Source organism: Dermochelys coriacea, chromosome 2 (genome assembly GCF_009764565.3).
Source record: "Dermochelys coriacea isolate rDerCor1 chromosome 2, rDerCor1.pri.v4, whole genome shotgun sequence".
Lineage (NCBI taxonomy): Eukaryota > Metazoa > Chordata > Testudines > Dermochelyidae > Dermochelys > Dermochelys coriacea.
In genome coordinates, this window is record NC_050069.1 from 146162595 (window position 1) to 146189306 (window position 26712).

Consider the following 26712-nt stretch of genomic DNA (forward strand, 5'->3'; position numbering starts at 1 on the left):
CACTGGAAAAGAAGTGAGCCTATGGTTATCCATCTCCAAGGTACTCTCTGAGTTGTTTACCACACCAAGTGCTACACAACCAATGTAGTAGTGTTAAAAAGGTTTAATCAGCACCTAGAACCATTATCACATTTCTCTTGGTCCAGTTTCCCCTCTAACCACAAAGTCACGGTTGTACAGTCTAGAGGATCACAGTTCTCTGAATTCTAGAAGACTTTGCAGATTAGTTAGCCAAGTAGTTATGACCAGAGACAAGGTGGTTGCTGAAGTAAAAGAGCACTGTGCAATCAGTACGCATTGGTCCACCTTCAGAGACAGGGAATTTAACAAGAGCAAAATGATAGCAAGCCAAGCTGCCAAGCAGTAATTGAGGAAGTCTTGAGGACTTCAATAGCTCAGACATAGGTGAGGTTTTTCGCAGGAGCGGGTGGGTGAGATTCTGTGGCCTGCGTTGTGCAGGAGGTCAGACTAGATGATCAAATGGTCCCTTCTGACCTTAGTATCTATGAATCTATAAGTCCTTTAACAACTTTCAAGCACTGTAAATAAAATTCCTAAGAAGCTAGATCTCTGGAACAGTGGTTATGAATGTCTATTAGCTGGATTCTGTCAAACACATACTCTACAAAAGTGTTATCCGGAAACATGGGATAAATGAACACAGCAAGTTAATGTGCATGACGCACCAAAATAGGTTGAAGAAGTTTTTTCTTTACGTAGTATTTATGTCACCTTATCATCAAAGCAGTTTATTTTTCCAAATAGGAATTTTGTTTCTCATTACTCACCGTAGCTTTGTCAAGTACTTTAATGGAATATGGCTCAGCCACATTGTGTTTCCTTAGTGCTTGTTCCAGCAGTTGTAGAGGTGGGCGTTCCCATTTCCCAAAAACAACTAAATCAATATCACTATAGACAGGAAACAAAATATAAGAATAAAGTCCACTGAAATGAGAGAGTCATATTCCTCTGTAGATAAATGGCAACACTAATCTTTTGCATAATATTTTGAAAGAGCTCCCAAAAAGCTCAAATCTTTAAGTATGGTAGTTCTGCAATACTTGCTAGAATATTGTAACTTAAGCTGATATAAGAATGGTCAATTAAGTCTATAAAAATAATTAAATCAATTTCTCCAATGTTTTCCTACTGAAGCCTACTTGAAAACAAGAAACAATACAGTTCTATAAAAATGATATGGTTCATTACTGCTGCAGACTCAGGTTTAATTATGCTGTTAATCAAGTAAGCAGTTTACAGAATTGTGGAGTCCAAAATGTTTTCAAGAACTAATGTGACTTTATAAAAAATAATATGAAATGAATATAAAGGTTTTAAACAAACACTAGAAGCAGCAGCTTTGGAAGTATGCACGAGCCTGGAATATTGTAAATAAAGATACAAGTGCATTGTGCTAGTGACTCAAACATTGAGTTGACTGAATTGAAAAAGATAAATGGCATAATTTGTACAAACTAAATTTCAGTTCTAAAAAGATTTATATATTGGTAAGAGGTAGGGAAATTAATTTTCAATGATTGTCTGTTTAATGATTAATGTTCAATGATTACCTCAGTTATTATATGGCTTAGACAGTAAATATTAGCTATCCCACCAAGTATGAAATATTTCACAATACTGCTCAAATTGTATGGGTAAGTGACATGAATTATCTCAAAGGATAACAAGTGTTATCCCAGAGTGCATCTAGGAGAAGCTTTTTAAATCAAGAGTCAGTAAACAGTGGAGGGTATGGATACTGGCACAAAGAATATTAAAATGTTTATGTACTTCCCAAAGTTCATATGTTCATTGGTTCTTTCCCTGATTAGGTGGGACATTAGATACAAACTTTGAGTAACGTTTGTTACACTTTCACATTCTTGTCTGCAAATATTTGAAAATAAACCAATTCTCTTCTAGAAGTTTATCACCACTTTCATAAGACAGACCAAAAAGGTTATGTACCAAAGTAACTTGTTACTTACCTAGTTGGAAGGTAAAGCCCTGTACTAAAGCTGCCAAATATCTGAACCTGAAAGGAAAAGTTAAATACTAAAACACATCCTGCAATTATTAATATTAAAGCAAAATGCAGCCAAACAAGTCTTACTGTTAATAGGTCCAGAAAAACATGAGTTTACTTAAACTATTCTTTGAGACTCCATCTGACTAATGTAAACAAATGTTAACCCACCCCAGCTCAAGTTCTGTCAAGTTTAGATTAATACATCATAAAGGAAGAGGTGGTGTGGAGTTAGCCTCACTCTGTCCCCCACCCAACCCCTCAAGTGTTGAGAGACGTTTGGAGTTTAATACAGTAAGTCTAAAAATGTTAATTTTGATATTATCTTTAGACTTAAAAGTAAGGAGACTTAACAGGAAAGGGTGGTCACTTCTGTTCAGGAAAACCATGCCTAACACCATAAGCAGCAGAACAAAGACTAGTGCATCCAAGGCAATGCCTACTCTAGAAGCACTTTATGGTATAGGTATACCAGTACACTACACCAGCAAAGCCCTCCTAGTGTGCTTACAGCTATACCGGCAAAGTTGTACTTTGTACCACTACAGTAAAGCCACCCATTACCTGCAAAGTAAGCTATACTTGCAAAAGTGTGGCTTTGCCAGTATTACTGTAAAAACAGTAGCAACTACTGCTATAACAGCTACATCAGACAGAGGTCACTTCTTCACGCCCACCATGCCAGCAGAAGTCTGTAGTGTAGACCTGTCCTAAGTCATTTATCACATTAACTCTCAACCCCACCTAGAGAGGTTTATGCTAATGAAGAACAATCCCTTCCTCTTAGAAAAGCATAATTGGAGAGTCAGAGGAAAACAGGTCTCAGGGATAGCTTTACTTTTAAATCAGTAATGCTAAAATCTGAAGACAGTAGCAATGAATTTTAAAGACAAAACAAGAGAAGAAGCCAATCTTGGAATAGATACTTAAAATACCTTGAGCAAAATAAATACACTAATTCTATAGCCAGTGAACTGTAGAAAGATTTCAAACATCCACATTATAGCTCCATATTTATTGGCTGAAATATGCAAGCCACCCCACTAGAATCTCGAGCAAGGCAAGACTAGATTAGGTGGACCACCGATCTGCTATAGCAATTCCTGTGGTTGAACTAATCAACTGGATATGTTATTGGTTATTCTTGGTAAATGGGGTTACTTCAAATGGGCTTTAAGTGAAACCAATGAAGACCATGGTATCCAAGACCTAACTTTCACCAGGATCTCTTTTGAAACTACTCTAAGGATCCTACTTCTTCTGTGTAAAGCTAATTCAGGATGCTGCAGACATGCTGAAAACACAACCAATTTAAGAGACATTCAAAACAAGTTCTTGTCCAATAAGTAGTTGTGTCTAAGTTTTATGCATACACATGAGTATTAAGTAGGAAACACAATACATGAAAGCCAACAGTTTAACAGAAAAAAAAAAAATAAATCACCTATAATGTAAGACTGACCTATCAAATTCAATTGTTGTATGCAATATAGTTGCATCTGTGTCAGTCCCAGGATATTAGAAACACAAGGTGCACGGGGTAATGTCTCATTCACCAACAGAAGTTGGTCCAATTAAAGATATTACCTTGCCCACCTTGTCATATCAAATTCAAGAGAGTCAACAGTGGTTAAATTTTCTCCATCTGTTTAGAGGGATAATTAACTTAAACAGTAGATGTGCAATACCATTTCCGAGATAAACTTCTCTCAAACATATGCCACTTAACTTTTCCTGCATTCCCTGCCATTACACTAATGTACTTTATATAAAAATGTCTCTCTGCTTCACGTTTGATCATTTCAGCGGACGATCATGGCTGCAAATAAATCTGATTAAAGGCTGCTTACTGTAAGAGTCACCAATAGTAGGCAAAAGTAACAGCAAAAGGAACCACAAAAAGTAAGAACAGTCTTCCAGAAAGGGCTTGTAAAAAGTGTTACTATTTAAGCTATTGAAAAGCAAAGGAAAGGGACCTAGAATTTTGTCCAAAACATGACCTCAAGCAATTGAGCATCTCACCTTGCTGTTACTAATTTCCCTTTTTTAGACCTCTTGGTAGAGGTTATACATTGTGATTTAGTTCCTCTGACCTCCTTTTCCCTCAATAATCCTTAAGCATATTTTAGTCATACTTTTGTATCACGTTTTCCCCACAGGATATTGATATCCTACTGCTCCCATAATGTAGGAAGATCTGTATGGATCTTCGAGACAGTGTATAAAAATTATTCTGCCAGTGCTTGGTTTTACATGTTTCTTTTATAGTTTACACAATACCAATCCCGCAAAAATTAAAAAGTTCTAAAAAAACGAATGTCCAACATTTAGTTAGTGTTGCTAAAGCAAGTCTACACTCTATTATCAGGAATTAAGTTCATATGTCGGTAACCAACTTAATCATAAGCTATTACTCAAGAAATGATACACACAAGAATTTCTAATTTGGATGTAATTTTGCTTTAGTCAGTTTTGGCTATTGTTGAAGATTTAGAGAGCAAGATAACTACTAGGCTTCAGCAACCTGAAGCCTAGGTTTGAAATTCTTGTATTAAGCTTCTACCCCTTTGATTGTGTCAATTAAAAGTAGCTTGTTGTGAGAGCCAGCAATGGTTATTACATTGTAATACAAGAGTTCTGACAAGTTCATTTTTAAAAAGTTAAATAGAGAGAGAACTCAAAAAAGTTTGCATTAGGAAGACAAAATGGAACTTAAATGAACTCTGTTCTACAGTGTACTAGTAAATTTGATTTGAAACTTGAGGTATACTCACATCAGCTGTAGGCCAAAGATCTTTGATGACCGTCTCTATTCTTTTCACCACTTCTCTTCTCATCATTGCTTCTTCAGGACGAGGGGACATGAAGTCATAAAAGTCAATTATTTCTTCATGGAGCCTAAAGGTGAAGGTGGGGAATAAAATAGAATCAGCAATGACAGTGGTGACAGAACTTCTCTATCCAATATAAATAAACAAAATGGTTTATACCCTAACACCACATACATGTATGCATTTTTGTTTTTAAGTCAATTACCTTTCAACCAAAAATCATTTTTAGGAATTAAGATTTATGATACTACTCTCCAAAAAAAGATTCCTTGTTTCAAAAATAATTTATCTAAGTTGATGTATATTTTATCATCTTAATTATGTGCACTAACAGTCTAGACACAAGGTATTGGTACCTTATACATATTTCTATTCTGAATGTATGGAGGCTATATAAACTATAAGTTTAACAGAAGCAAATTACAACAAATACTTTTGTTGGTAGACATTCCTATTTCTATCCCTGTTAGCTCACTAATTTAAGCCTGATCAACTTTGGCTAGTTATTTATTTCAAAATAATGAGGGTGAAATGGCAAGATGCATAAAATCCTGGGTATTACACAATAGGGTTCTTAAATGGTGAGCTCCACAGAGTTTAAGCTAGTTTTAGTCTTACAGAGATTCTAATTTGTGCATGAGAAATGTAAATTTCTCCTGTACTTGCCTTCTAAATTCGGCTTCTCTAAAGGCATCTAGCAGGATTCTCACCAGGGTGGATAAAAATCAATTATTAAAAAAAAAAAATTAAAAAAAAATCAGTTTTAAAATTTAATTAGGCTTTTTTTCTCAAAAAGCATTTCATAAAAAAAACATATCTAAAGATAGCTATAATGTATCTTAATTAAAACTCAAAGATATATCAAGGAATAGGGATTATAAATTCTAATTCTATACCATGAGACAATATATTCATGTAATGTTTAAGAAAAGTTTTGTAAATGAGTTCCAATAGTTCATGGATTAGGGATCCAATCTTGTAGGTTCCAGGGGCTACTGCTATAGATTATTTAGATTAAACTTTCTATCTACCCAATGAGATTCAGTGCTCAGTCTAGAAGATACTATCAGGGGTGCTTAGTTTTGCAGTTCTCAAACTGTGGATTTGTGTCGCCAGAGAACATGCTTGTTAACAGCAAATTTTTTTTTAAATAAATAATAAATAGAAGAAAGAAATAACAGACCTCAACTCTATTGTCCCTCTGCAAATTTGAGTACACAGTCAATCCCTTACCTCTCTCTAGAAGTGCAAAGCTTCAAAAAGTTAAATAAATCGATGATTGTTGGGGGCGGAATAGATCTGGACAAGGAGAAGAAGTCTGGAGATAAATGTGAGAAGGGAAAAACAGGCAGTAGTAACAAAAGTGAAACTGTTTGAGCAACATATTCCAGAAGTCTTGAGGTCTTTGAGTGTAGCCTTCATTGATTTGAGATCTACCATACGAGTCTCTCACTAGAACGGAAAACCTATAATGGCAGGAGGCCATAAAAGAGACCCAGTTGGGAATATTTTAATGAAGTTCCTCTATCTGTGGGTAAGACAGGCATGCGAGCAAAATGAAAACAGTGCAACAAAGAAATGCAAGGCCTGGTTGCCCAAACGAAACATCATGAGAAGTGTTCCTTCTCAGGAGGAAGCTGTGTTGAAGATGATGAAAGGAACATATCTAAACGTGCAGGATCTTTAGGTTGGTAAACTTTTATTTCGTACTTCTTTCTTAATGACTCCCTGTCTTCCTTCTGGACTATTCTTGAATTCTCATGTTTGAGCAAAAAAATATAGTTGTTACTCTATGGTACTATCATTTTAGATGCAGTTCTGATAAAAATAAATAGCTGAAATAGGCAGATCATCCTTTTATAATTTCACCTTTATAGTAGTACTGAGTGTCACTGAATGCAATGAGCAATATTAAATGAGTGGTATGGTAATAATAATTAAATAACTGCACTGACTTATTTTATTTAGGAGAATCCATCCTCAACATACAGGAGTCTGAAGACTATCCATCTTCAAGATCATCACCATTTTCTATAGTTTCAGAGTTATCAGCCAACGATAGTGTTTTAGTCACATCATGTTTGTCACATAGCCACAGTATATCACCTGTGGCAAAAAGAAAAAAAAAATCTCCATAATTCGGAAACAACCATAGGTAAATTTGTGATAAGAATCAGCAGATTACAAAAAGAGGTAATTGATGAAAAAGTTGCCCAGTTTGTTTATGCAACAAACTCTCCTTTTTGTATGATTGAGAACCCACACTCCATTAACATGGTTCAGTCATTAAGACCAAGATACAGACCACCCAACAGAGCAGATGTCGCAGGCAAATTGCTGGATAAAGTGTATGAAAGAGAAATAGAGCAGTATGAAAAAGGTCTAAAGGATAAAACTGTTAACCCGAGTCTTGATCGGTGGAGCAATGTCCACAACAATCCTGTTGTACGTGCTTGTGTGACAACAGAAGAGAATGTCTTCCTTACAGAAACAATTGATACACCAGAAAATGCACACACAGCAGAATAGTAACAAGAAGTAGCAGTAAAAGCTATAACAAACTGTGGAACAAAAAATTCAAATGTCTAGTACGCAGCTTGGTCACAGACGACGCTGCAAATGTATTCAAGATGAAAAAAAATTTAGAAAAGAGAGTCCTAAGCTAACAACATATGGTTGCAGTGCTCATTTGATGCATCTCCTAGCCAAAGACTTCAGTATTCCAGAAATAAAGGCTAATGTTGTTGAAATTGTAAAATACTTCAGTAATAACCACTTTGCAGCAGCTGCTCTGAAAAAAGTGGGAGGAACCAAGCTAACTCTCCCACAAGACGTGCAATGGAACTCAGTAGTGGACGGTTTTGAGCACTATATCAAGAACTGGCCTAATCAGAAGACAGTCTGTGAACAAAATCCTGAAAAATAGATGGCACTGTCACAGCCAAATTTCTCAACACTGGGCTTAAGATAAATGTTGAACACATACTGAGTACACCCTGACGCCTATTTCTGTAGGCCTTGAACAAAATGCAGGGAAATAGCTGTTTTATTGCTGACGCTGTTGAAATTTGGAAGGAACTGAGTGAGATCTTAAAGAGAAATATGCATGACAGAGTTAAATTACAAACATTAAAAAAAAACGAACAGGACAAGCACTACCCCCAGCTCATTTTCTTGCAAATATTCTCAATACTCGGTAGCAGAATTAAACCTTAACGGCTGAAGAAGAGGAGCTGGCTATGACATGGACATCCAGCAATCATCCTTCCATAATGCTGACTATAATAAACTTCAGAGCTAAGGGTGAACCATTCAAGAAATATGTTTGTTTGCTGATGTTTTAAAGAAAGTAACACCAATGAACTGGTAGAAGTCACTTAAGCACTTGGATTCAGAGACTGTTGAAGTGATAATCTCACTTTTAACAGCAGTAGCTTCTTCTGTCAGCATAGAAAGACTATTTTCTTCCTTTGGACTAATTCATTCCAAATTGAGAAATTATTTGGGACCTGAAAAAGCAGGAAAGCTTGTTTTTCTTTTCCAGATAATGAACAAACAGGAAAATGAAGGTGAAGCCGAACGAGTTAGCTGCAGAAGCCAGTATTTTAAATTCCTCATGTTGACCTGACTGATACAGTCTATTTAATTTTTGGGTTTGGTTTTTTTTTTAAAATATTTCGTTTAACTATTTTAGTTAACAATTTTAACAAAAACAAACCCGATTTTAAATACTTTAATCTTTAACTAAATTCAAAAATTCATATGCTTGTTTTGTTAAAATATTATATGTTTGCTGTTGAAGAAAAAAATCCAGAATACACAACGTTGTTTTAGTTAAATAAAACACTTTAAATGTCTGTCTGGTAACAAAAAGAAAAGGAGTACTTGTGGCACCGTAGAGACTAACAAATGTATTTGAGCATAAGCTTTCGTGAGCTACAGCTCACTTCATCCGATGAAGCTTATGCTCAAATAAATTTGTTAGTCTCTAAGGTGCCACAAGTACTCCTTTTCTTTTTGCGAATACAGACTAACACGGCTGCTACTCTGAAACCTGTCTGGTGACGTTCTCCTCCTAATACAGCATGGCAAAAAAAAAAAATCCTCCAAATATTAATGATTAACCTGTTGAATTGGAGATAAATATTTATGAAGTCATTGGGAGGTAAACTCTCTGCCATTACCTTTGGTAAATGAAATAACCAAACAATCGTTCATTTTCTAATATAGCTGTAAAACTAATCTGAAAAGTTTTCAAAATAAATCACTTTAAAAATGTATAGTGTGTACCTTCTAAAAATGAAACCTACATCTGTCTCCAAGTTGTGAAGAATATGTATTACGGTTATAGCCAACAAGAATGTACTTTTATGTAGAAATCCATTATTAAATCGAGTCTTCTTGGCTAGTGATTTAAATCAAATCCACCCTGATAACAATTTAGCATCAGGTTAATACACCACAAAATGGATAATATGCTTCCATTTAAGATCTTTCTATGTATTGTACACTATGCCTCATATAATGCGTCCCTGATTGTGCAGCTGTTGAGCTCTATTGCAATGCTTATGAAAAAAAGATCATGACTCTACTGCAAGAAGAGGTGTATACCAATAATTCAACATAACCAAAAACTGAGCTCTTCATCTTACTTCACCCTCTACCACCGCACCCTCCTTTCTCCATAACCAACTAGAACATGGCCTCAGTGACTAGGAAGATATTTCTTAAGCCAGGCATTATCTATGACTTTGCCCTCCCTAAACACTCATTCCAAACAAGCATTTTCCTGTTCACACACCTACAACTCACCCAAGGCCCCCTCATTTCATGTTCTTGACTATTGCATCTTCTTTTACAGTCTTTACTATGACCATCAAGTTATTTCTCTCAAGTCTATTCAAAATGCTGCTGCTAACATCTTCTTCCTGGTTCATAGCTCAGAGTGCCTCAGTCCCCTCTCGGCCCCTACATAGGCTGCCCCCTCACTTCTGCAAATACAAGTTTGGCTAGGTAAGAATGACAGTAAAGAACCTAATGAGTTACCACCAAATCAAATGCCAGCTTTGCTCTACCAGTGTTCCCAGCCTTTCCTACCTACTAATCAGTTTCCCCTTCAGACAGCGTGTGCTTTTTCCCATACCACCACCTTTTCCCACACACCTGGGAAAGACTCAGACAAAATCTGTTCAGCCACTAACTCGGCACACCTCCTCCAAGTCCCTCTTTAAAATTCACCTCTGCCAAGGCACCTACAAAAAAACAAAAACAAAAAAAACTTACCTGCTGATCCTGACAAGGGATGTGGCTAGCTGTGACTGTCCCTTCTTTGCCTTCCTTCCTTCCCCTACTTCATCACTTACTAATTATCCCATTCTCATTGTATTTCTACCCCCCAAATAACACATAAGCCAACAAAATATATTACAAGCCTGTACTAACTCATCATATTCAACAACGCACGCTATATCCCCATTTCCAACCACGTTTGCTATGTCTACACTACCACTTATGTCAGCAAACCTTACCTTGCTCAGGGGTGTGAATATTCCACCCTCCCCGAGCAACCTAAGTTACACCGACATAAGCGCTAATGTGCACAGAGCTATGTAGGTGCAAGAGCTTCTCCCACTGAAAGTTTCTACCACTCAAAAGGATGGGTTTGCGGACGGAAAAGCTACCGCATTGGCATAGAGAGTCTTCACCACATACGCTGCAGCGGCACAGCTGTATCAGTACAGCTCACCACTGCAGCACTGCAAGTATAGACATGCCCCTAAACTGGGGCCTAAAAGCATAGGAGCTTTGTATAATACAACAGGACCTCACTCCTCATTGGCGTGTCAACATTTTCATAACAATGAAGCCATCATGTTAATGAATCATTGTCCATAGAGTTATTTCTGATTATTCACACTTGTGGAATACACACAACTGTGCTGTTGAGCTCCAGGAAAAGTGCCCTTTGGAGCTGAAGTACCCTCTTAAGGAACTGAATGTTCAGCACAGATGTTAAACAGATCATGCAGACCCCAAACTTGAAATTCCTTCAACCAAACCTCAGAGTCCTATGAAAGCAAAATTGAGGCAGGGGAAGCTAAGGTAATATGAATATGCAAAAGAAACACCTCAAGAACCATGGCTGCTGTTAAGTAGCTTCTCTTTAAAGTAGCCTCTGCATATTCTTACTTGCAGGTAACTAGTAAACAGTACAATTAGATCAAGGAGGATATATCTCTTACTTAGGTGGCACAGAAGTTGGCACTATTGGCATTGCAAAGGAGAGTAGCAAAGTAATAGATGTGGGTTGATAAGTAGGGAAGGATAGAGCTGGCTGGATCTTGAAAGCAAGAACAAAGCAAAGAAATGGATATGGTGGAAAAGAAGGTAATAGAGAATTTTAAACAGAGTGACATGGTTAAAGTAACCACATAGGAAAATGATCTGGACCCAGATCCACAACAGGACTTAGGTGTTACTACACCTAACTTTTAGGTCACTTGCCATAAAATGGAATCTACATCCTGATTTAGGCACTCTGGATCCCTATGTAGTGCCTGGAGATAGGTGCCTAAGAATAGGATCCACAAAAGCCAGCATGCTAAATGGGGAGTCACCTAAGACAGCCAATAGGAAAAGCCAAGGAGAAGGATAAAGCCTAAGCTCCACCCCTCTTAGGGAGTTAGATACCTAAATCCAAGCAGAAGGGAGTTGCCTACCTCTGCTTGGTATTCTTAACCATAGAACCTCTCCTGGAGTTCAGCATCCAAGCCATCTTTTGCAATAAACGCGGGGGGAAGGGAGGAGATGGTGATAGCTTCTCTCAATTTTTAGCACAGTGCCCACCTGGCATACAGGAAACCTGGATTCATTTTCCCCATTGATTACGTAGAGAAGGGATTTTACCTTGGTTTTCCATCTCATGGGAGCACCCAAACCACTGGGCTACTGGATATTCTTGTATGGGTTTCTTGCTCTACTGCTGAAACTGTTCCATCTACACTGTATAATTAACTAAACATGCATTGGGCCAGAGAGAAATGACTATAGTCCAATGAGTTAGGGAACTCACCTGAGAGGTAGGACACCCAAGTTCAAATCCCTTCTCCACATCAGGCAGAGTCGGAAACAGTACCCAGGTATCCCACATTCTGAATACTCTAATCAATGGGCTAAAGCTTCCCGGGGAGCAACTCCATACCTCATCCACCCCTGCTATCATGGGGGGTTAAGCACACTCTAACACCACCTACCATAATCAGGCCCTGCAGGCAAAATAAGCAGGGAGACCCTAGTGTGAGGATGCCCCTGGGGCTGAAGTGGAGACTGAGGTGGTTGCACTGGCAACAACACAAGCATCTAGGGATTTTAGGCACTTCTAGGGTTGGGTGGCAGCTGAGCAAAGAGTTTTGGGATTTCATTAGCACCTGATGATTGGACACTTAAGCATTTAAGTCCTTCTATGGATCTGGCCCCTTAGCAATTGTGCCTCAAGCAAACTGGGGAGATGTCAGGGAAGCCAAGATGAGGTCAGAGTAATCAAAATAGGAAATTAAGGTCTGACACAAATTTCAACAGTTTAAAAATGGAGAGAACGGTAGTCATTTTGGAAGTGGGAATGTGTGGGGAGAGGAAGGAACCTAGTAACTCCTGGGTTACTTAACTAAGTGACAGCAGAGATGGTATGTTCCAACACTAGCAGAACTGGGTTTAGAGAGAAGAGGTTTTGGGAAGAAGATTAAATAATAATGAATAAAAAAAGCCATAAGGTTTTAGCTTAATATGTCATATGAGACAAGGTGCGTGAGAATCTTTTATTTGGCCAACTTCATCTGATGACAGATACAAGCTTTTGAGCTACACAGAGCTCTGAAGAAGCAGCTGAAGAGCTCTGTGTAGCTCAAAAGCTTGTCTTACACCAATAGAAGTTGGCCCAATAAAAGATTACCTCACACACCTTGCCACATTAAAAGGTTGTCAAAGACAGACTGAAATGTGGGATTAATTGGAAGGAGAAAAATTGAAGTGCAAAGATAGATTTGAATGGTCAGACATGGAATTCTATTTAATTCAAATGACTAGAGCATAATGTGAATTTAGTTTCTGGAGAAATTAAGTAGTAAATTAAAGTCAGAGTTAGAGTTTAAAAGAACCTTAGTTCTTTGTTCACTTAAATTTAAACTGAACACCTATATTTACTATTGGATTGTGTAAACAGCATTAAAACTTTAAAATCCACAGCTACTAAAATCAGTTCAGCATTCAGAAGACGGACTCTGAAAAGCAAATTGATTTATTCATTCAAGTTTACTCTTTCTTGCAGCAGATACCATCAAAGTCTGCATTAAAATTATCAGTAAGAAAACAATGAGCCAATTTGTTAACGTTACAAGAGAAATCGTTCTAACTGGGACATCTTGTGGAGAGCATATCATCCTACTTTAACTTCTAGATAAAGTGAAAAGACTATTTTAAATCCCTACAGACACTTTAAAGATTAAATTCTATGAACTGTCAACATATTTTATCTATTAATGCATTAGAATACAAGATCTTAAGATTCAACAGCTGTTTAAACACTACATAACCCTTTGGCACTGGCCAAGTGTGTCCTATGAAAGTGAAGTTTTTGCGACTACTGTCCTGAGCATATCTTAATGGTATTAAAAGGCAGAATTGCCCTAGCGCACATCCTAATAAAGTGATTCTCAGTTAGGCATGTCTCTGTTAAGTGGCATATATTGCATTGTTTCTCCACAATTGTAGTAACGGCTGAAAGTAACAATGTCAAATATGAAAGCACATGGGAAACTGTGTAAAGAATTCTTCCGCTACTGCCATATGAGTCAGTTGAAGATCTGGAATTAGAAAGAAGTGCTTCCATCCTTCTCTTCACCCCACCCCATCCTGACACACTCTGGACACCGAACCACTCTGTAAAAGGGAGAAGGCAAACATTGATCAACCTCAGGCAAAGGATACCAGTATCTTAAATCAGAAAGCTGTTTTTAAGTAGAAATGAACTACTGAAGAAAAAAGTTGAACCTTGATCTAAAATGGATAGGAGACAACACTCCATACTGGTTTGTTAAATCAATTGCTTTTAATCCCATTAGAACATATTGTACCAACTGCTTGGATGGGATTGCTTTAGAGTAATTAGTATGTATAGGTTCCAGTCAGGTGGTGCAGAACTGATGCTCTTGGGCCTCCCGCCCAGTCCAGAAGTCTACACAACAATGAAACTGCCCCACAGCCTGAGCCCAGCAAGTCCAAGTCAACTGGCAGGGGACAGCCTTGGGTTTTTCTTTGTTGTGCAGACATATCCTGAAGAGCAACACATCCTTAGGAATGAAGTTAGGCCGTGATCTGACAGCACTTAAATATGTGCATAAACATTCAGCACCTGAGTATCCCCAATGAAACTAATGCTTTGCCACATTGGGGCCTTAGTGAATGGCATGGCTAAGTATATGACACTGTATAGTCACTGGACTAGAATTGAAATTGTTACAGACAATAGATCAGAAGGGCAATGGGAGTGGAGGCTCCAGCATGGCAATGGGGAGCCACGGGCAGCAGAGAGGTGCGGGGGGGATCACCCTGCAGCCCCCTTCCCCCTGCCCCTCCCCCAGGACACAGGCTTGGCAGTGCGGCTGCACCCAACCCTGACACAGCACAAGGGCTGGGCCTCCCCAGAAACATCCCAGGGCCCTGCCCCTCCACACGGGGTGCACCACAATAGCAAGGACAGAGTCTCCCACCCCTGCCCCCCACACTCCAATCCAGGTGTGCCACAAGCAGGCTCAGCCCAACAGGATCCAGGTGTGGGGTAAGAAAGTTCTGTGGGGGGCAATCTGGATGTGGGTGGGTCCGTGGGGGAGCAGGAGTTTGGATACGCAGGGGTTTGTTGGAAGGTTCTGGGTGCAGGGGAATGGGATTCTGCAGGGGGAGGGGAAGGAAGGGGGGCAGCCAGGTGAAGTGGCTGGGGCTCAGAGGGAGGGTCTGGGTGCAAAATGTTGGGGCTTAGTGGGTTTGAGTGAAGGAGTGGGGTCGAGTGCAGGGGGTGGAGCTCAATGAAAAACTCCCCATACAGTGACCACTCTCACTGCGGCTTGGGATCAATGGGGGCAGGAAGTGGGGAAGCTTACTGCAGTCAGGGGAGGTTTCTGGGGGTGTGTCTGACCCAGCCAGGACTAGCAGCTAGAGCCTGGCACACTTTAGGAGCTACTGACTGGGGCACCCCTAGCACATCGCAAGAGCGAGTCAAAGGGAGTTTCTCACATGCACACCCAGCCAGCCCTGCCTCCCAAAGCAGTGATTTACATTTCTCCTGACTGCTCCTGACACCAGAAGCAGACACATGCTTCAGACCACTACCCAGGAGGGGCATGTGAATCATTTGTTCTGTAAGGATTGAGTAAAATAAGCAGGGAACATTAATTCTACACTTGTGCAGAATTCTCCCAGGATTAATACTGGTTGAGAAAATTGTTAATAGGTTTGAGGAAAAGCATTGGTGGTTCTTGTCTATTCAGTAGCTGCTTTCCATTAACTAAAGCAAAGCCTATAAAAGCAGACAGTAACTTAGTGCCTGTTTTAAACTACAAGCCAAAATATGTAGGCTTAGGCTTCAAAAGTGGTCCAAAGCAGCTTTTTCTCAGCTCCAAAGTTGCAGCTTCTGTTTCTAGGCACCATGGTGATTCTTGTTTTCATGACTTCTAGGCTAGACTACCACCACAGCCTCTACCAGGGGCTTCAATTATCTACATTTTATAAAGTTAAATAAAATGCCTTGAAAACTAGTTGTAGATTGTTACCATTGCATTGTGCAAAGCTAAGTTTCTCACATGCTTATAAAGGGCAGGACTCGGTGATTCTGAACTTAATTGGTTACCTTCAATGCATTAGACAGTGGTTTTCAAACTTTTTTTCCGGCGACCCAGTTGAAGAAAATTGATGCCCATGACCAAACGGAGCTGAGGATGAGGGGTTTGGGATGTGGGAAGGAGCTCTGGGCTTAGGTAGGGTGTGAGAGCGGGTCAAGGCTCTGGGTGGGGCTGAGGGGTTTGGGGTACAGGAGGGGGGCTCCAGGTTTGGGGGTACTCAGGCCTGGGGAAGGGGTGCAGGAAAGGGTCGACTCTGGGCTGGGGGTGCAAGCTCTGGGGTGGGGCCAGGGATGAGAGGGCTGGGGTGCTGGAAGGGGCTCCATGGGATTGGGGCATAGGGGTTACCAATGGCAGCTCCCGGTCAGCAGTGCAGCCAGGGTGCAGAGGCAGGCTTCCTGCCTGTCCTAGCACCGCGAACTGCGCTGCATACGGGAAGCGGCTGGCAGACCCAGATCCTAGGTGGAGGCATGCAAGCAGCTCCACACAGCTCTTGCCCGCAGGCACCAACATCCCCAGTTCCCCTAGAGTGTGGAGCTGGTGCTGGGATAGCATGTGGAGCCCCGTGGCCCCCCTGCCTACAAGCTGGGCCTGCCAATGGCTGCTTCCGGGTAGGAACTACTAGTTTTTACTGCCCAGCCGCCAGGGTCCCTGGGTGCTGGGCAAGGCGACCCAGTGCCTTGCATTCCGTGACCCAAACCTTGAAAACCACTGCACTAGAGGCCTCATAATGCCTTAAACAGTAGAAGGCTAGCCTATGTAAAGAATCACCTTCCTCCTGTCAATAGTATTTGGACAATTTGATCATCCCCACAAAAGGTACCAAGGCACAGTCTTCAGCTGAGGACCCCATGACTCTGGAGTGTACTCACAAGAAAAGAAATATTGGGACACCTTCTGCATGATGCTGACTATTTTCTTTTTGAGCTTGTATGTTTAAGGGCTAAGTAAGTAGACTTTAGGCCCAATCTTTTTTAAAATTTTTTAACTTTTCTGATTAACTGAAATGCCTCGAGGCCTTGCCATGTAATATTTTAGTTAACGCTGAAACATCCAAGTTGTCTGACTAGAACACTGCAATTTGAGAAATGCAATTGAATATTTTTACAAGCTCCAGTTAGGGCAATTTACTGTAAACTTTATATGAGTTCTCTTTAAACACAAGTTTGATAAATGGCACAAGTAAATCCTATTTAATGCAAACCAATGAAGTGTAAGAGTAGATGATTAAAATAGCAAAACAGAAAACCGGACACTTTCTCTATCACCAGAACTTCAATGTCATCAATAGAAGTTCTTATAATGTTACAAGTAAGTTTGCTGGAATTCTTAAATTCTGATCTTACTGGTTAACTAGCAATCCTTAAATGACCAATAACTAGCATTATAAATAGGGCCCTACCAAATTCACAGCCCACTTTGGTCAATTTCATGGTCATAGGATTTTTAAAACGATAAATTTCATGATTTCAGCTATTTAAATCTGAAATTTCAGTGTTGTCACTGTAGGTGTCCTGACACAAAGGAGTTGTGGGGTGCTGGCAAAGTTGTTGGGGGGGAAGGTGGGGATAAAGGGGTGGACTTGCGGTACTGCTTCCCTTACTTCTGTGCTGCTGCCTTCAAAGATGAGAAGCTGGAGCACGGTGGCTGCTGACTGAGGGCCCAGGTCCGCAGGCAGCAGCGCAGAAGAAAATGTGGCAATACCATGCCATGCCATCCTTACTCTGTGCATCACCACCAGCAGCAGCACAGAAGTAAGGGTGGCATGGCAGGGTATTGCCACCTTTAATTCTGCATTGCTGCTGGCAGGGCACCACCTTCAGATTTGGGAAACGCCCCCAGTTTGAGAAACGCTGGTCTCTCTGTGAAATCTGTATTCTATAGGGTAAACACACACACACACAAAAAACAGATTTCATGGGGGGGGGAGACCAGATTTCCCTGTCCATGGCACGTTTTTCATGGCCATGAATTTGGTAAGGTCCTAATTATAAACAGTTAAAAATAATAATGTAGTGGCATCAGAATTAATAGAAGCCTACCTAATGAGCCTTTCATTCCAATAAGGAGTGGCAGAGTACACTGAAAGGCTTTTCCTTGGGCGGTCTACTAGATCTTTCTCAGCCTGGTGAGAACATTATGCCTATCCTTATAAATGAAAGGATCAAATGTTAATTTTAAAAGAGCGACTATGAAATTGCAAGAATTGTTGCTAGGCATTTGCTACTTTTCAGTTACTAGTAATGAGATTATTCCAATTACAATACATGGACATAAATTCAAAATTTCAGAGCATGTTTAAGTTGCTTCAGTTTTAGTTTCAGAGTAGCAGCCGTGTTAGTCTGTATTCGCAAAAAGAAAAGGAGTACTTGTGGCACCTTAGAGACTAACAAATTTATTAGAGCATAAGCTTTCGTGAGCTACAGCTCACTTCATCGGATGCATTTGGTGGAAAAAACAGAGGGGATATTTATATACACACACAGAGAACATGAAACAATGGGTTTATCATACACACTGTAAGGAGAGTGATCACTTAAGATAAGCCATCACCAGCGGGGGGGGGGGGGGGAAGGAGAAGGAAAACCTTTCATGGTGACAAGCAAGGTAGGCTAATTCCAGCAGTTAACAAGAATATCAGAGGAACAGTGGGGGGTGGGGTGGGGGGGAGAAATACCATGGGGAAATAGTTTTACTTTGTGTAATAACTCATCCATTCCCAGTCTCTATTCAAGCCTAAGTTAATTGTATCCAGTTTGCAAATTAATTCTAATTCAGCAGTCTCTCCTTGGAGTCTGTTTTTGAAGCTTTTTTGTTGAAGGATAGCCACTCTTAGGTCTGCGATCGAGTGACCAGAGAGATTGAAGTGTTCTCCAACTGGTTTTTGAATGTTATAATTCTTGACGTCTGATTTGTGTCCATTCATTCTTTTACGTGGAGACTGTCCAGTTTGGCCAATGTACATGGCAGAGGGGCATTGCTGGCATATGATGGCATATATCACATTGGTAGATGCGCAGGTGAACGAGCCTCTGATAGTGTGGCTGATGTGATTAGGCCCTATGATGGTATTCCCTGAATAGATATGTGGACAGAGTTGGCAATGGGCTTTGTTGCAAGGATAGGTTCCTGAGTTAGTGGTTCGGTTGTGTGGTGTGTGGTTGCTGGTGATTATTTGCTTCAGATTGGGAGGCTGTCTGTAAGCAAGGACTGGCCTGTCTCCCAAGCTGTGAGAGTGATGGGTCATCCTTCAGGATAGGTTGTAGATCCTTGATGATGCGTTGGAGAGGTTTTAGTTGGGGGCTGAAGGTGATGGCTAGTGGCGTTCTGTTCTTTTCTTTGTTGGGCCTGGCCTGTAGTAGGTGACTTCTGGGTACTCTTCTGGCTCTGTCAGTCTGTTTCTTCACTTCAGCAGGTGGGTATTGTAGTTGTAGGAATGCATGATAGAGATCTTGTAGGTGTTTGTCTCTGTCTGAGGGGTTGGAGCAAATGCGGTTATATCGTAGAGCTTGGCTGTAGACAATGTATCGAGTGGTATGATCTGGATGAAAGCTAGAGGCATGTAGGTAGGAATAGCGATCAGTAGGTTTCCGATATAGGGTGGTGGTTATGTGACCATCGCTTATTAGCACCGTAGTGTCCAGGAAGTGGATCTCTTGTGTGGACTGGTCCAGGCTGAGGTTGATGGTGGGATGGAAATTGTTGAAATCATGGTGGAATTCCTCAAGGGCTTCTTTTCCATGGATCCAGATGATGAAGATGTCATCAATGTAGCGCAAGTAGAGTAGGGGCATTAGGGGACGAGAGCTGAGGAAGCGTTGTTCTAAGTCAGCCATAAAAAATGTTGGCATACTGTGGGGCCATGTGGGTACCCATCGCAGTGCCGCTGATTTGAAGGTATACATTGTCCCCAAATGTGAAATAGTTATGGGTGAGGACAAAGTCACAAAGTTCAGCCACCAGGTTAGCCGTGACAGTATCGGGGATACTGTTCCTGACGGCTTGTAGTCCATCTTTGTGTGGAATGTTGGTGTAGAGGGCTTCTACATCCATAGTGGAGACAGGCCAGTCCTTGCTTACAGACAGCCCCCCAATCTGAAGCAAATACTCACCAGCAACCACACACCACACAACACAACCACTAACCCAGGAACCTATCCTTGCAACAAAGCCCATTGCCAACTCTGTCCACATATCTATTCAGGGGATACCATCATAGGGCCTAATCACATCAGCCACACTATCAGAGGCTCGTTCACCTGCGCATCTACCAATGTGATATATGCCATCATGCGCCAGCAATGCCCCTCTGCCATGTACATTGGCCAAACTGGACAGTCTCTATGTAAAAGAATGAATGGACACAAATCAGACGTCAAGAATTATAACATTCAAAAACCAGTTGGAGAACACTTCAATCTCTCTGGTCACTCGATTACAGACCTAAGAGTGGCTATCCTTCAACAAAAAAGCTTCGAAAACAGACTCCAACGAGAGACTGCTGAATTGGAATTAATTTGCAAACTGGATACAATTAATTTAGGCTTGAATAGAGACTGGGAATGGATGAGTCATTACACAAAGTAAAACTATTTCCCCATGGTATTTCTCCCCCCCACCCCACCCCCCACTGTTCCTCTGATATTCTTGTTAACTGCTGGAATTAGCCTACCTTGCTTGTCACCATGAAAGGTTTTCCTCCCCCCCCCCCCCCCCCCGCTGGTGATGGCTTATCTTAAGTGATCACTCTCCTTACAGTGTGTATGATAAAACCCATTGTTTCATGTTCTCTGTGTGTGTATATAAATCTCTCCTCTGTTTTTTCCACCAAATGCATCCGATGAAGTGAGCTGTAGCTCACAAAAGCTTATGCTCAAATAAATTTGTTAGTCCCTAAGGTGCCACAAGTACTGTTTTTCTTTTTAGTTTTAGTGTTTACATTTCACTGTATTGTTTCATAAATTGAATACAGTTGTGTACTGCTTTTCACCAGACTTGTGGCTGCATCACTTGTAGTGATTCCATTCTTCATTTATGAAAACCAACATGAACTAGGCAGATTGGATGTTCAATATTTATATAGTAAAATGCTATTATTCTCAAAATAGGTCCAGTCTATCACCGCAATGCTTTAAAGTGATTAAAGGACAAATTCTACCTTCAGATACTTAGAATGCAACACATACTGAATTCAATAGCTTTGTCTACACAGCAAATGTTTCAGAGTAGCAGCCATGTTAGTCTGTATTCGCAAAAAGAAAAGGAGTACTTGTGGCACCTTAGAGACTAACAAATTTATTAGAGCATAAGCTTTCGTGAGCTACAGCTCACTTCATCAGATGCATTTGCATCAGCAAATGTTAGTAACTGTCTTATAGCCTCTGTCACCAATGGTGCAGCTGCACCGATCATGGCAACCGTGTAAGCAACAACAGAGAAAGGGTTCAGGTATTTTTTACTTGGATAGTGTTTTTATTGTACTGGTAAAAATACTTTATTTCCGCCTGCTCTAGACTTTAGAACCAGCCCTACTCCACTCTTGCTGTAAGACGAATACAGTAAAAGCTCTTTTATCCGGCACGTCCACTGGCAAGCTCTATAAACAGGCATTTCCGATCTGCACTAAAAGTCTGGTTTATAGTGCGGTTGATGCGGGGCCGGCAGGGGGTTGGGATGTGGGAGAGGCAGCACATCACGCTCTGGGAGGGAGGTTGGGGTAGAGGGTTGGGGTGTGGGAGGGGCTCAGGGTGCCGGATGGGGGGGAGGGGCGCTCCGGCAGCTCCCCACAAGCAGCTTCCCGTCCCAGCTGCTGCTGGCAGAGGACGGCCAGGAGGCTCTGCAGGCACGCTGCCTCCATCCCACCTCCCTGAGCACAGACTCCGCAGCTCCCAGTCCATTGGCTAAGAACCGTGGCCAATGGGAGCTGCGGGCGGCGGTGCAGGCAGGCAGAGGCAGCATGCCTGCTTGCAGAGCTGCCTGGCTGCACCTCAGGCAGGAGCAACAGGAACAGGGAACCACCGAAGGTGAGCACACCCACCACCCACCCAGCACCCCGAGCCCTCTCCTGGACCCAAACTCCCTCCCAGAGCCCATGACCCACTGCCTGTGACCCATATCCCCCCACACGCACTCCAAACTCCTCCCTCTAAGTTAACTGGCATTTTTAATTTACCAGCACCCCCACTTGCCCCAGCATGCCAGTTAAAAAAAAAAAAAAAAAGCTTACACTGTAGTGGTTTCTCCATTTACAAGGAGAGTTGACCGCTGGTCAAAGAACTATTCCTAGTTAAAAAGTTACGTTGACAGAAGTTAACAAGTTTTTACAGACATCCTATATTACATGAATATGACTGTTCAAATCTGTAGAATGCCTACTTACATGCACAGTATTCACAGTACTGGCAAGTCTGAAGAGACAGGCACAAAGGATGTTACAATACAACTCATCCATCCTTTCAAGAATCAGTGTCAACTTAACAAGGTTCTTCAAACAAAAAAAAAAAACAACCCCACATGCTCCCGCCACAAGAAATAAAAGTGAATTAACCAGAAGAGAAGGAAAGAAGAGTATAAGGCATTTAACACTAAGGCCTTAGCTACACTTACAGATGTACAGCGCTATGCGTTAAACCCACCTTTGCACAGCTGAATAGGGAAATCACTGCAGTCTGTCCAACTGACAGCGCACTGTCGTGGCCACATTTGCAGCTGCATTGGGAGCGGCGCATTATGGGCAGCTATCCCAGCATTCAAGTGGCTGCAACGTGCATTTCAAATGGGGGGTGGAGTGTGACAGGGAGCGTGGGGGGAGAGAGACTGGGTTTTTGGGATGCTGAGCATGTCAGCACGCTATCTTGTAAGTACAGACCCCCCTCCCGCCTCTCTCTCACTCACTGAAAGCAAACGGCAGAGATTTCTTTTTTTCTCATAGATAAGCAGCCGCTGGTGGAAACAGACCCCAACCCCTGCCCCCCCTCTCTTCAAGCAAACATTAGCTGTCGGCACTCCAAGGGAGCCCCCTGACTGCCTCTCACTCATTCAAAGCAAACAGTAGCTGTGTTTGTTTTTTTGTTAAGCAGCCCCCCCTCCTCCCCAAGGGAGCTTCGAAACGGCACTTCTGCATCCGAAGTTCACAAAACAAGACAGGACGCTTCAGTTAAAAGGATTATGGGGAGTTTCTGGAGGTCAATCAGTACATAATAACGTTACTCCCCATTTACACTGGAGCTGGAACATCTCCACCAATGCGCAACAGCTGCAACAGCTGTTAATCCTCTCGGGGAGGTGGAGTACCAGGAGCACACCAGCCAGGGAGTCAGAGCACTCTACCAGTGTGGACAGGGAGTAAGGTAGAGCGCTCTGGGAGGCTTTAATGCAGTATAACATGCAAGTGTAGCCAAAGTCTGAGGGTCTGTCTACAGTGCGAAAATTCTGCAAGTGTAAGTTTCACTGGTGATAGGGAACCAGTGAAAATAATGCGCTGGTTTGTGTACTCAATTCCTCAAGCATCAGACTGTGTTTACATTAGCAGCACTTCCATCCCCTCTAGGGCAGCTATCCCACAGTGCAGCTCTCTCCATTTTGAGGATGGGTCTTGTGGAAAGTGGGGGGGGGAAGAAATAATCACAGGGCATCCTGGTCCTTGCACAGCCTCCTCTCCGGAACACTGATTAGCTCCAGTAGCTCAGCATTGCTCCTAGCAGGGGATCCTATGCTCAGTGGAGCAGGCATGGTCACCTGGCCAGATAACTGAGCACTTGCCAAGAAAACAGGAAGGGGAGTTTCAAAGTTCCCGGGGCTTTACCGGGGAAGGGGTGAATGTCTGTTTACCTGGCATCAGAGCACCAGAGCTGCTGGCCAGAATGGTCACCTAGGCACTGTGGGATATCCTCCAGCAGCTAAAAGCTATGTAAACAGGAAGGATGTGTCTTCACTTGCACACCACCACGAAAGCATCACTGGTAAGAGCTGCACGCCTCTCGTGGAGGTGGTTTTCTTTTTGTGGTGGAACTTCGGAGCTTCACTACAAAAAGTCATTGGCAAGTGTAGACGCTCCCACAGTTTTTTTTTTTTTGCAAAAAAAGGACTTTTTCCGCTTTAAATGGCAAGTGTAGACATGCCCAAAGACAGAAAACAGTTAAGAAATGGTGAGTAAAAAGAAATAACAAAACAGAAGCTAATTGCATTTGCAATATGAAGAAAGTCTGAACTAAACCGAAAGATCTAACACAGAACACAACTGAATACTTTCTGAAACACCCTTATCTGTTTTCAGTGCATGCAATTAATTTTTATTTTTCAAGTGTCAGTGTGGGTACAGAGGAAGAACATGTTTTAGTAACATTGATAAACACTATTCAGTAGAAATCTGAAACTGGCCCAGAAAATTAAATAAGTGAAACTATTTCAGTTTAATTAAGTTATATGGCTCTTTTCTAAAGTTACAAGAAATAACACTCAATGATGTCCTTTCACAATTTTTGACAAGCACTATAGCACTATGAGAACCTCCTACTTTGAGTCATAGTATCATAGGGTTAGAAGGAATCCTGAGCAGTCTAGTCCAACCCCCTGCCAAGATGCATAATTTGTTGAGTCATAACACAAACAAGGAAATGTTATTCTTGCTGCTAGATTAATTTGATCTTGCTAACTTTACTAACGAGTAATCTTTTGTACCTCTAGAAATTGCATTCAGCCACCCCTTCCTTCTCTCTCATTGTATACTAACCATAATAAGAGACATTTATCTATTTCCTAAATCTTCTGTAAAAATGAATTGCATCTGTTACTTCTATCTACATTCAACAGCTCTGGATTTCATACATTGCAGAAGTAAGTTTATGAAAGACTATTCATTCCCTTTCTCCGAAGCTGATATGAAAAAAGTGTGTTCAAAACTTTTTGTACAAATACATACATTTTTCTGATTGGAGAGAAGGAAAGCTGAGTAAATGAAGTGAAAGATTAATTTATTTGCATTGTATACTTTAATTCAACAGGTAACTGAGCTCATTGCAAGGGTAACTAGGTGAAATTCTACAGCTAGTTATGCAGGAGCCCAGAAGATCGAATGGTCCCTTTCTTGCCTTAAAACCTATCAATGGCAATATCAACCAATTAAGAGAAATATGCATTATGAAGTAAGAGAGACTTCTCTAATTAAAGTGTTTTCCTATTTTTGAAGGGGAAAAAAAGAAATCCAATCAAACATTCATCAATTCAACTGTTCAAGCAATATAATGAATTATTTTATATAATCTACAATTGTTGTTCATAACCCAGAATGGCTTTTCAAATCATTCAGTACACTGCCGTTATTTCCATACAATGCCCCTTTAATACAAAACTGGGTTTGACATGACATTTCAATCTCAACCTTTCCCTTCATGCATTTGGAAAACGGGGCCCAGCTTCTAGTGTGACAGTTCTTCTGGTTGGCTGCCAATACGCAGATTGGCTGCCAATGCCCACTCTACAATATTCATGTCTATGGCCAAAGAAGGCCATACAAATTTAATTCTGCCTCCTCTCAGGGGTTGTCCTCCAGCATGGAGCTACCCAAATCCGTATAATCGCAATACAGGGCCCAAAGCAGTAATTTATGTAAATGCTTTTTATAAGAGGTTCATTTAATCCTCCTGCCTGCCCTTTTACTATTTTTACAGCCGGCTCGGAGCCCGCTCCAGACTAGTTTGTGCCTCCCACTCCTACCCCTGGCAGGAGCCAACACTCCTCTCTCTTCCTCCCGAATTGGTTACAACAGGGGAAGAGGCCATTTCCTACAGTTTATGGCTACAAGAGACAGAGCCCCGTTTCTCCACCACTCCAGGCTCTCCCCTCTTAGGGGGGCTGCTGACCCCCTCCTCCGGATGGGGTACTCACCCCTGTACCCCCGAGCTGTATTGCCTCATTTTCCAGGGTGTGCCGGGGCTCTGCGGCGCTGTCTGTGGCGGCTGCCGAAGCGCCTGCTGGCGGGGACAGTTATTCAGCGCAGCCCCCCGACTGCCGGATAGCAGGTAATTCATCCCATACGTGCTAGCTTTATTCTCCCGTTTCCTGCGGCCCGGGTGATACTGATGATGCTGCTGCGGGGAGGCTGGCGGAGGTTGGTGCGGGCTGCTCGCCGCGGGCTGCGGGGGCTGGTGCGCGGGGCGCTGGCTACTCACTTTGCTCTCGTTGAAGTTAAAAAACTCCCCGGGTCCAGCCCCGCTACCGCGAGCCCCGGCCCGGCCGCACGAGGAGCGGCTGCTGCAGGAGCCCGAGGAGGAGAAGCCGGGGCTCTCGGTGCCCGATTCCACAGAGGAGCAAGAGGACGAGGAGGACACGGAAGGGGATTTCTGCAGCCGCCTCCCTCCCTCGCTGCTGCCCCCCGCAGAGCCGGCGGCGGGGACCAGCCCGGTCAGCAGGTCCGGGGTAGAGGGCGAGGGCGGCGGGGAGCAGCACAGGCCGCCGCCCCCGGGCGGCCCAAGCCTGGCGTGGCTGCAGGCGGTGGGCGGGGAGGCGCCGGGGTCCAGCGCCGGAGAGTTGAGGCAGAGGTAGTGCGGGAAGCCACGGCCACCCGCGCCCTGCGAGGTCTCCCAGATCTGCATCCACAGCGCATTAGCGGGGCCTTTCTGCTCGGGCTGGATCCAGGCCACGCGGGGATCCATCCACCCCGCCCGCGCCCCCGGCCGGCCCCGCTCACCGCGACTCCTCCGCCCGGCGCCGGGTCCGGAGCGGCGCTAGACACGCCCCGCGGGCAGCGGCATTGGCAGGCGACGGGAGGGAGGGAGGCTCGGCAGGGAGAGCCCACCTCTGGCGCCCCGTGCCCGGGAGAGGGGAGGCCGCGCGGAGTGGCCCGGCCCGGCTTTGCCTGAAGCGCGGCGGCCGCTGCCCTAATGTGGCGTCCCCTCGCCAGAGCCAGAACCAGTAGTGCGCATGCGCAGCAGATTTTAAACCTTCACTGGATACGGCCGCCCTGGCAACC

General features: G+C 42.5%; 1 protein-coding gene and 1 long non-coding RNA gene across 6 annotated transcripts in view; one reads left to right on the forward strand and one right to left on the reverse strand.

Moving 5' to 3' along the window:
- The window catches only part of TENT4A (terminal nucleotidyltransferase 4A), a 146717-nt gene extending 120052 nt beyond the window's left edge, over positions 1-26665 (reverse strand). For 3 of the 5 annotated variants that reach the window (XM_038393292.2, XM_043508481.1, XM_038393288.2), the window contains exons 1-4: positions 25629-26665; positions 4801-4924; positions 1989-2035; positions 789-909 (exon numbers count right to left, since the gene is read on the reverse strand). In XM_038393292.2, the coding sequence (XP_038249220.1) occupies positions 789-909; positions 1989-2035; positions 4801-4924; positions 25629-26395 (1059 nt within the window). In that variant the 5' untranslated portion in view covers positions 26396-26665. The remainder of the gene's footprint in view (positions 1-788; positions 910-1988; positions 2036-4800; positions 4925-25628) is intronic. The other 2 variants (XM_038393291.2, XM_038393287.2) reach the window with 1 other exon arrangement.
- Positions 6499-6975, forward strand: LOC122458829. Its single transcript, XR_006279110.1, has 2 exons — positions 6499-6544; positions 6826-6975. It is a non-coding gene; the product is annotated as an uncharacterized LOC122458829 (long non-coding RNA).
- Positions 26666-26712: the final 47 nt, after the last annotated feature.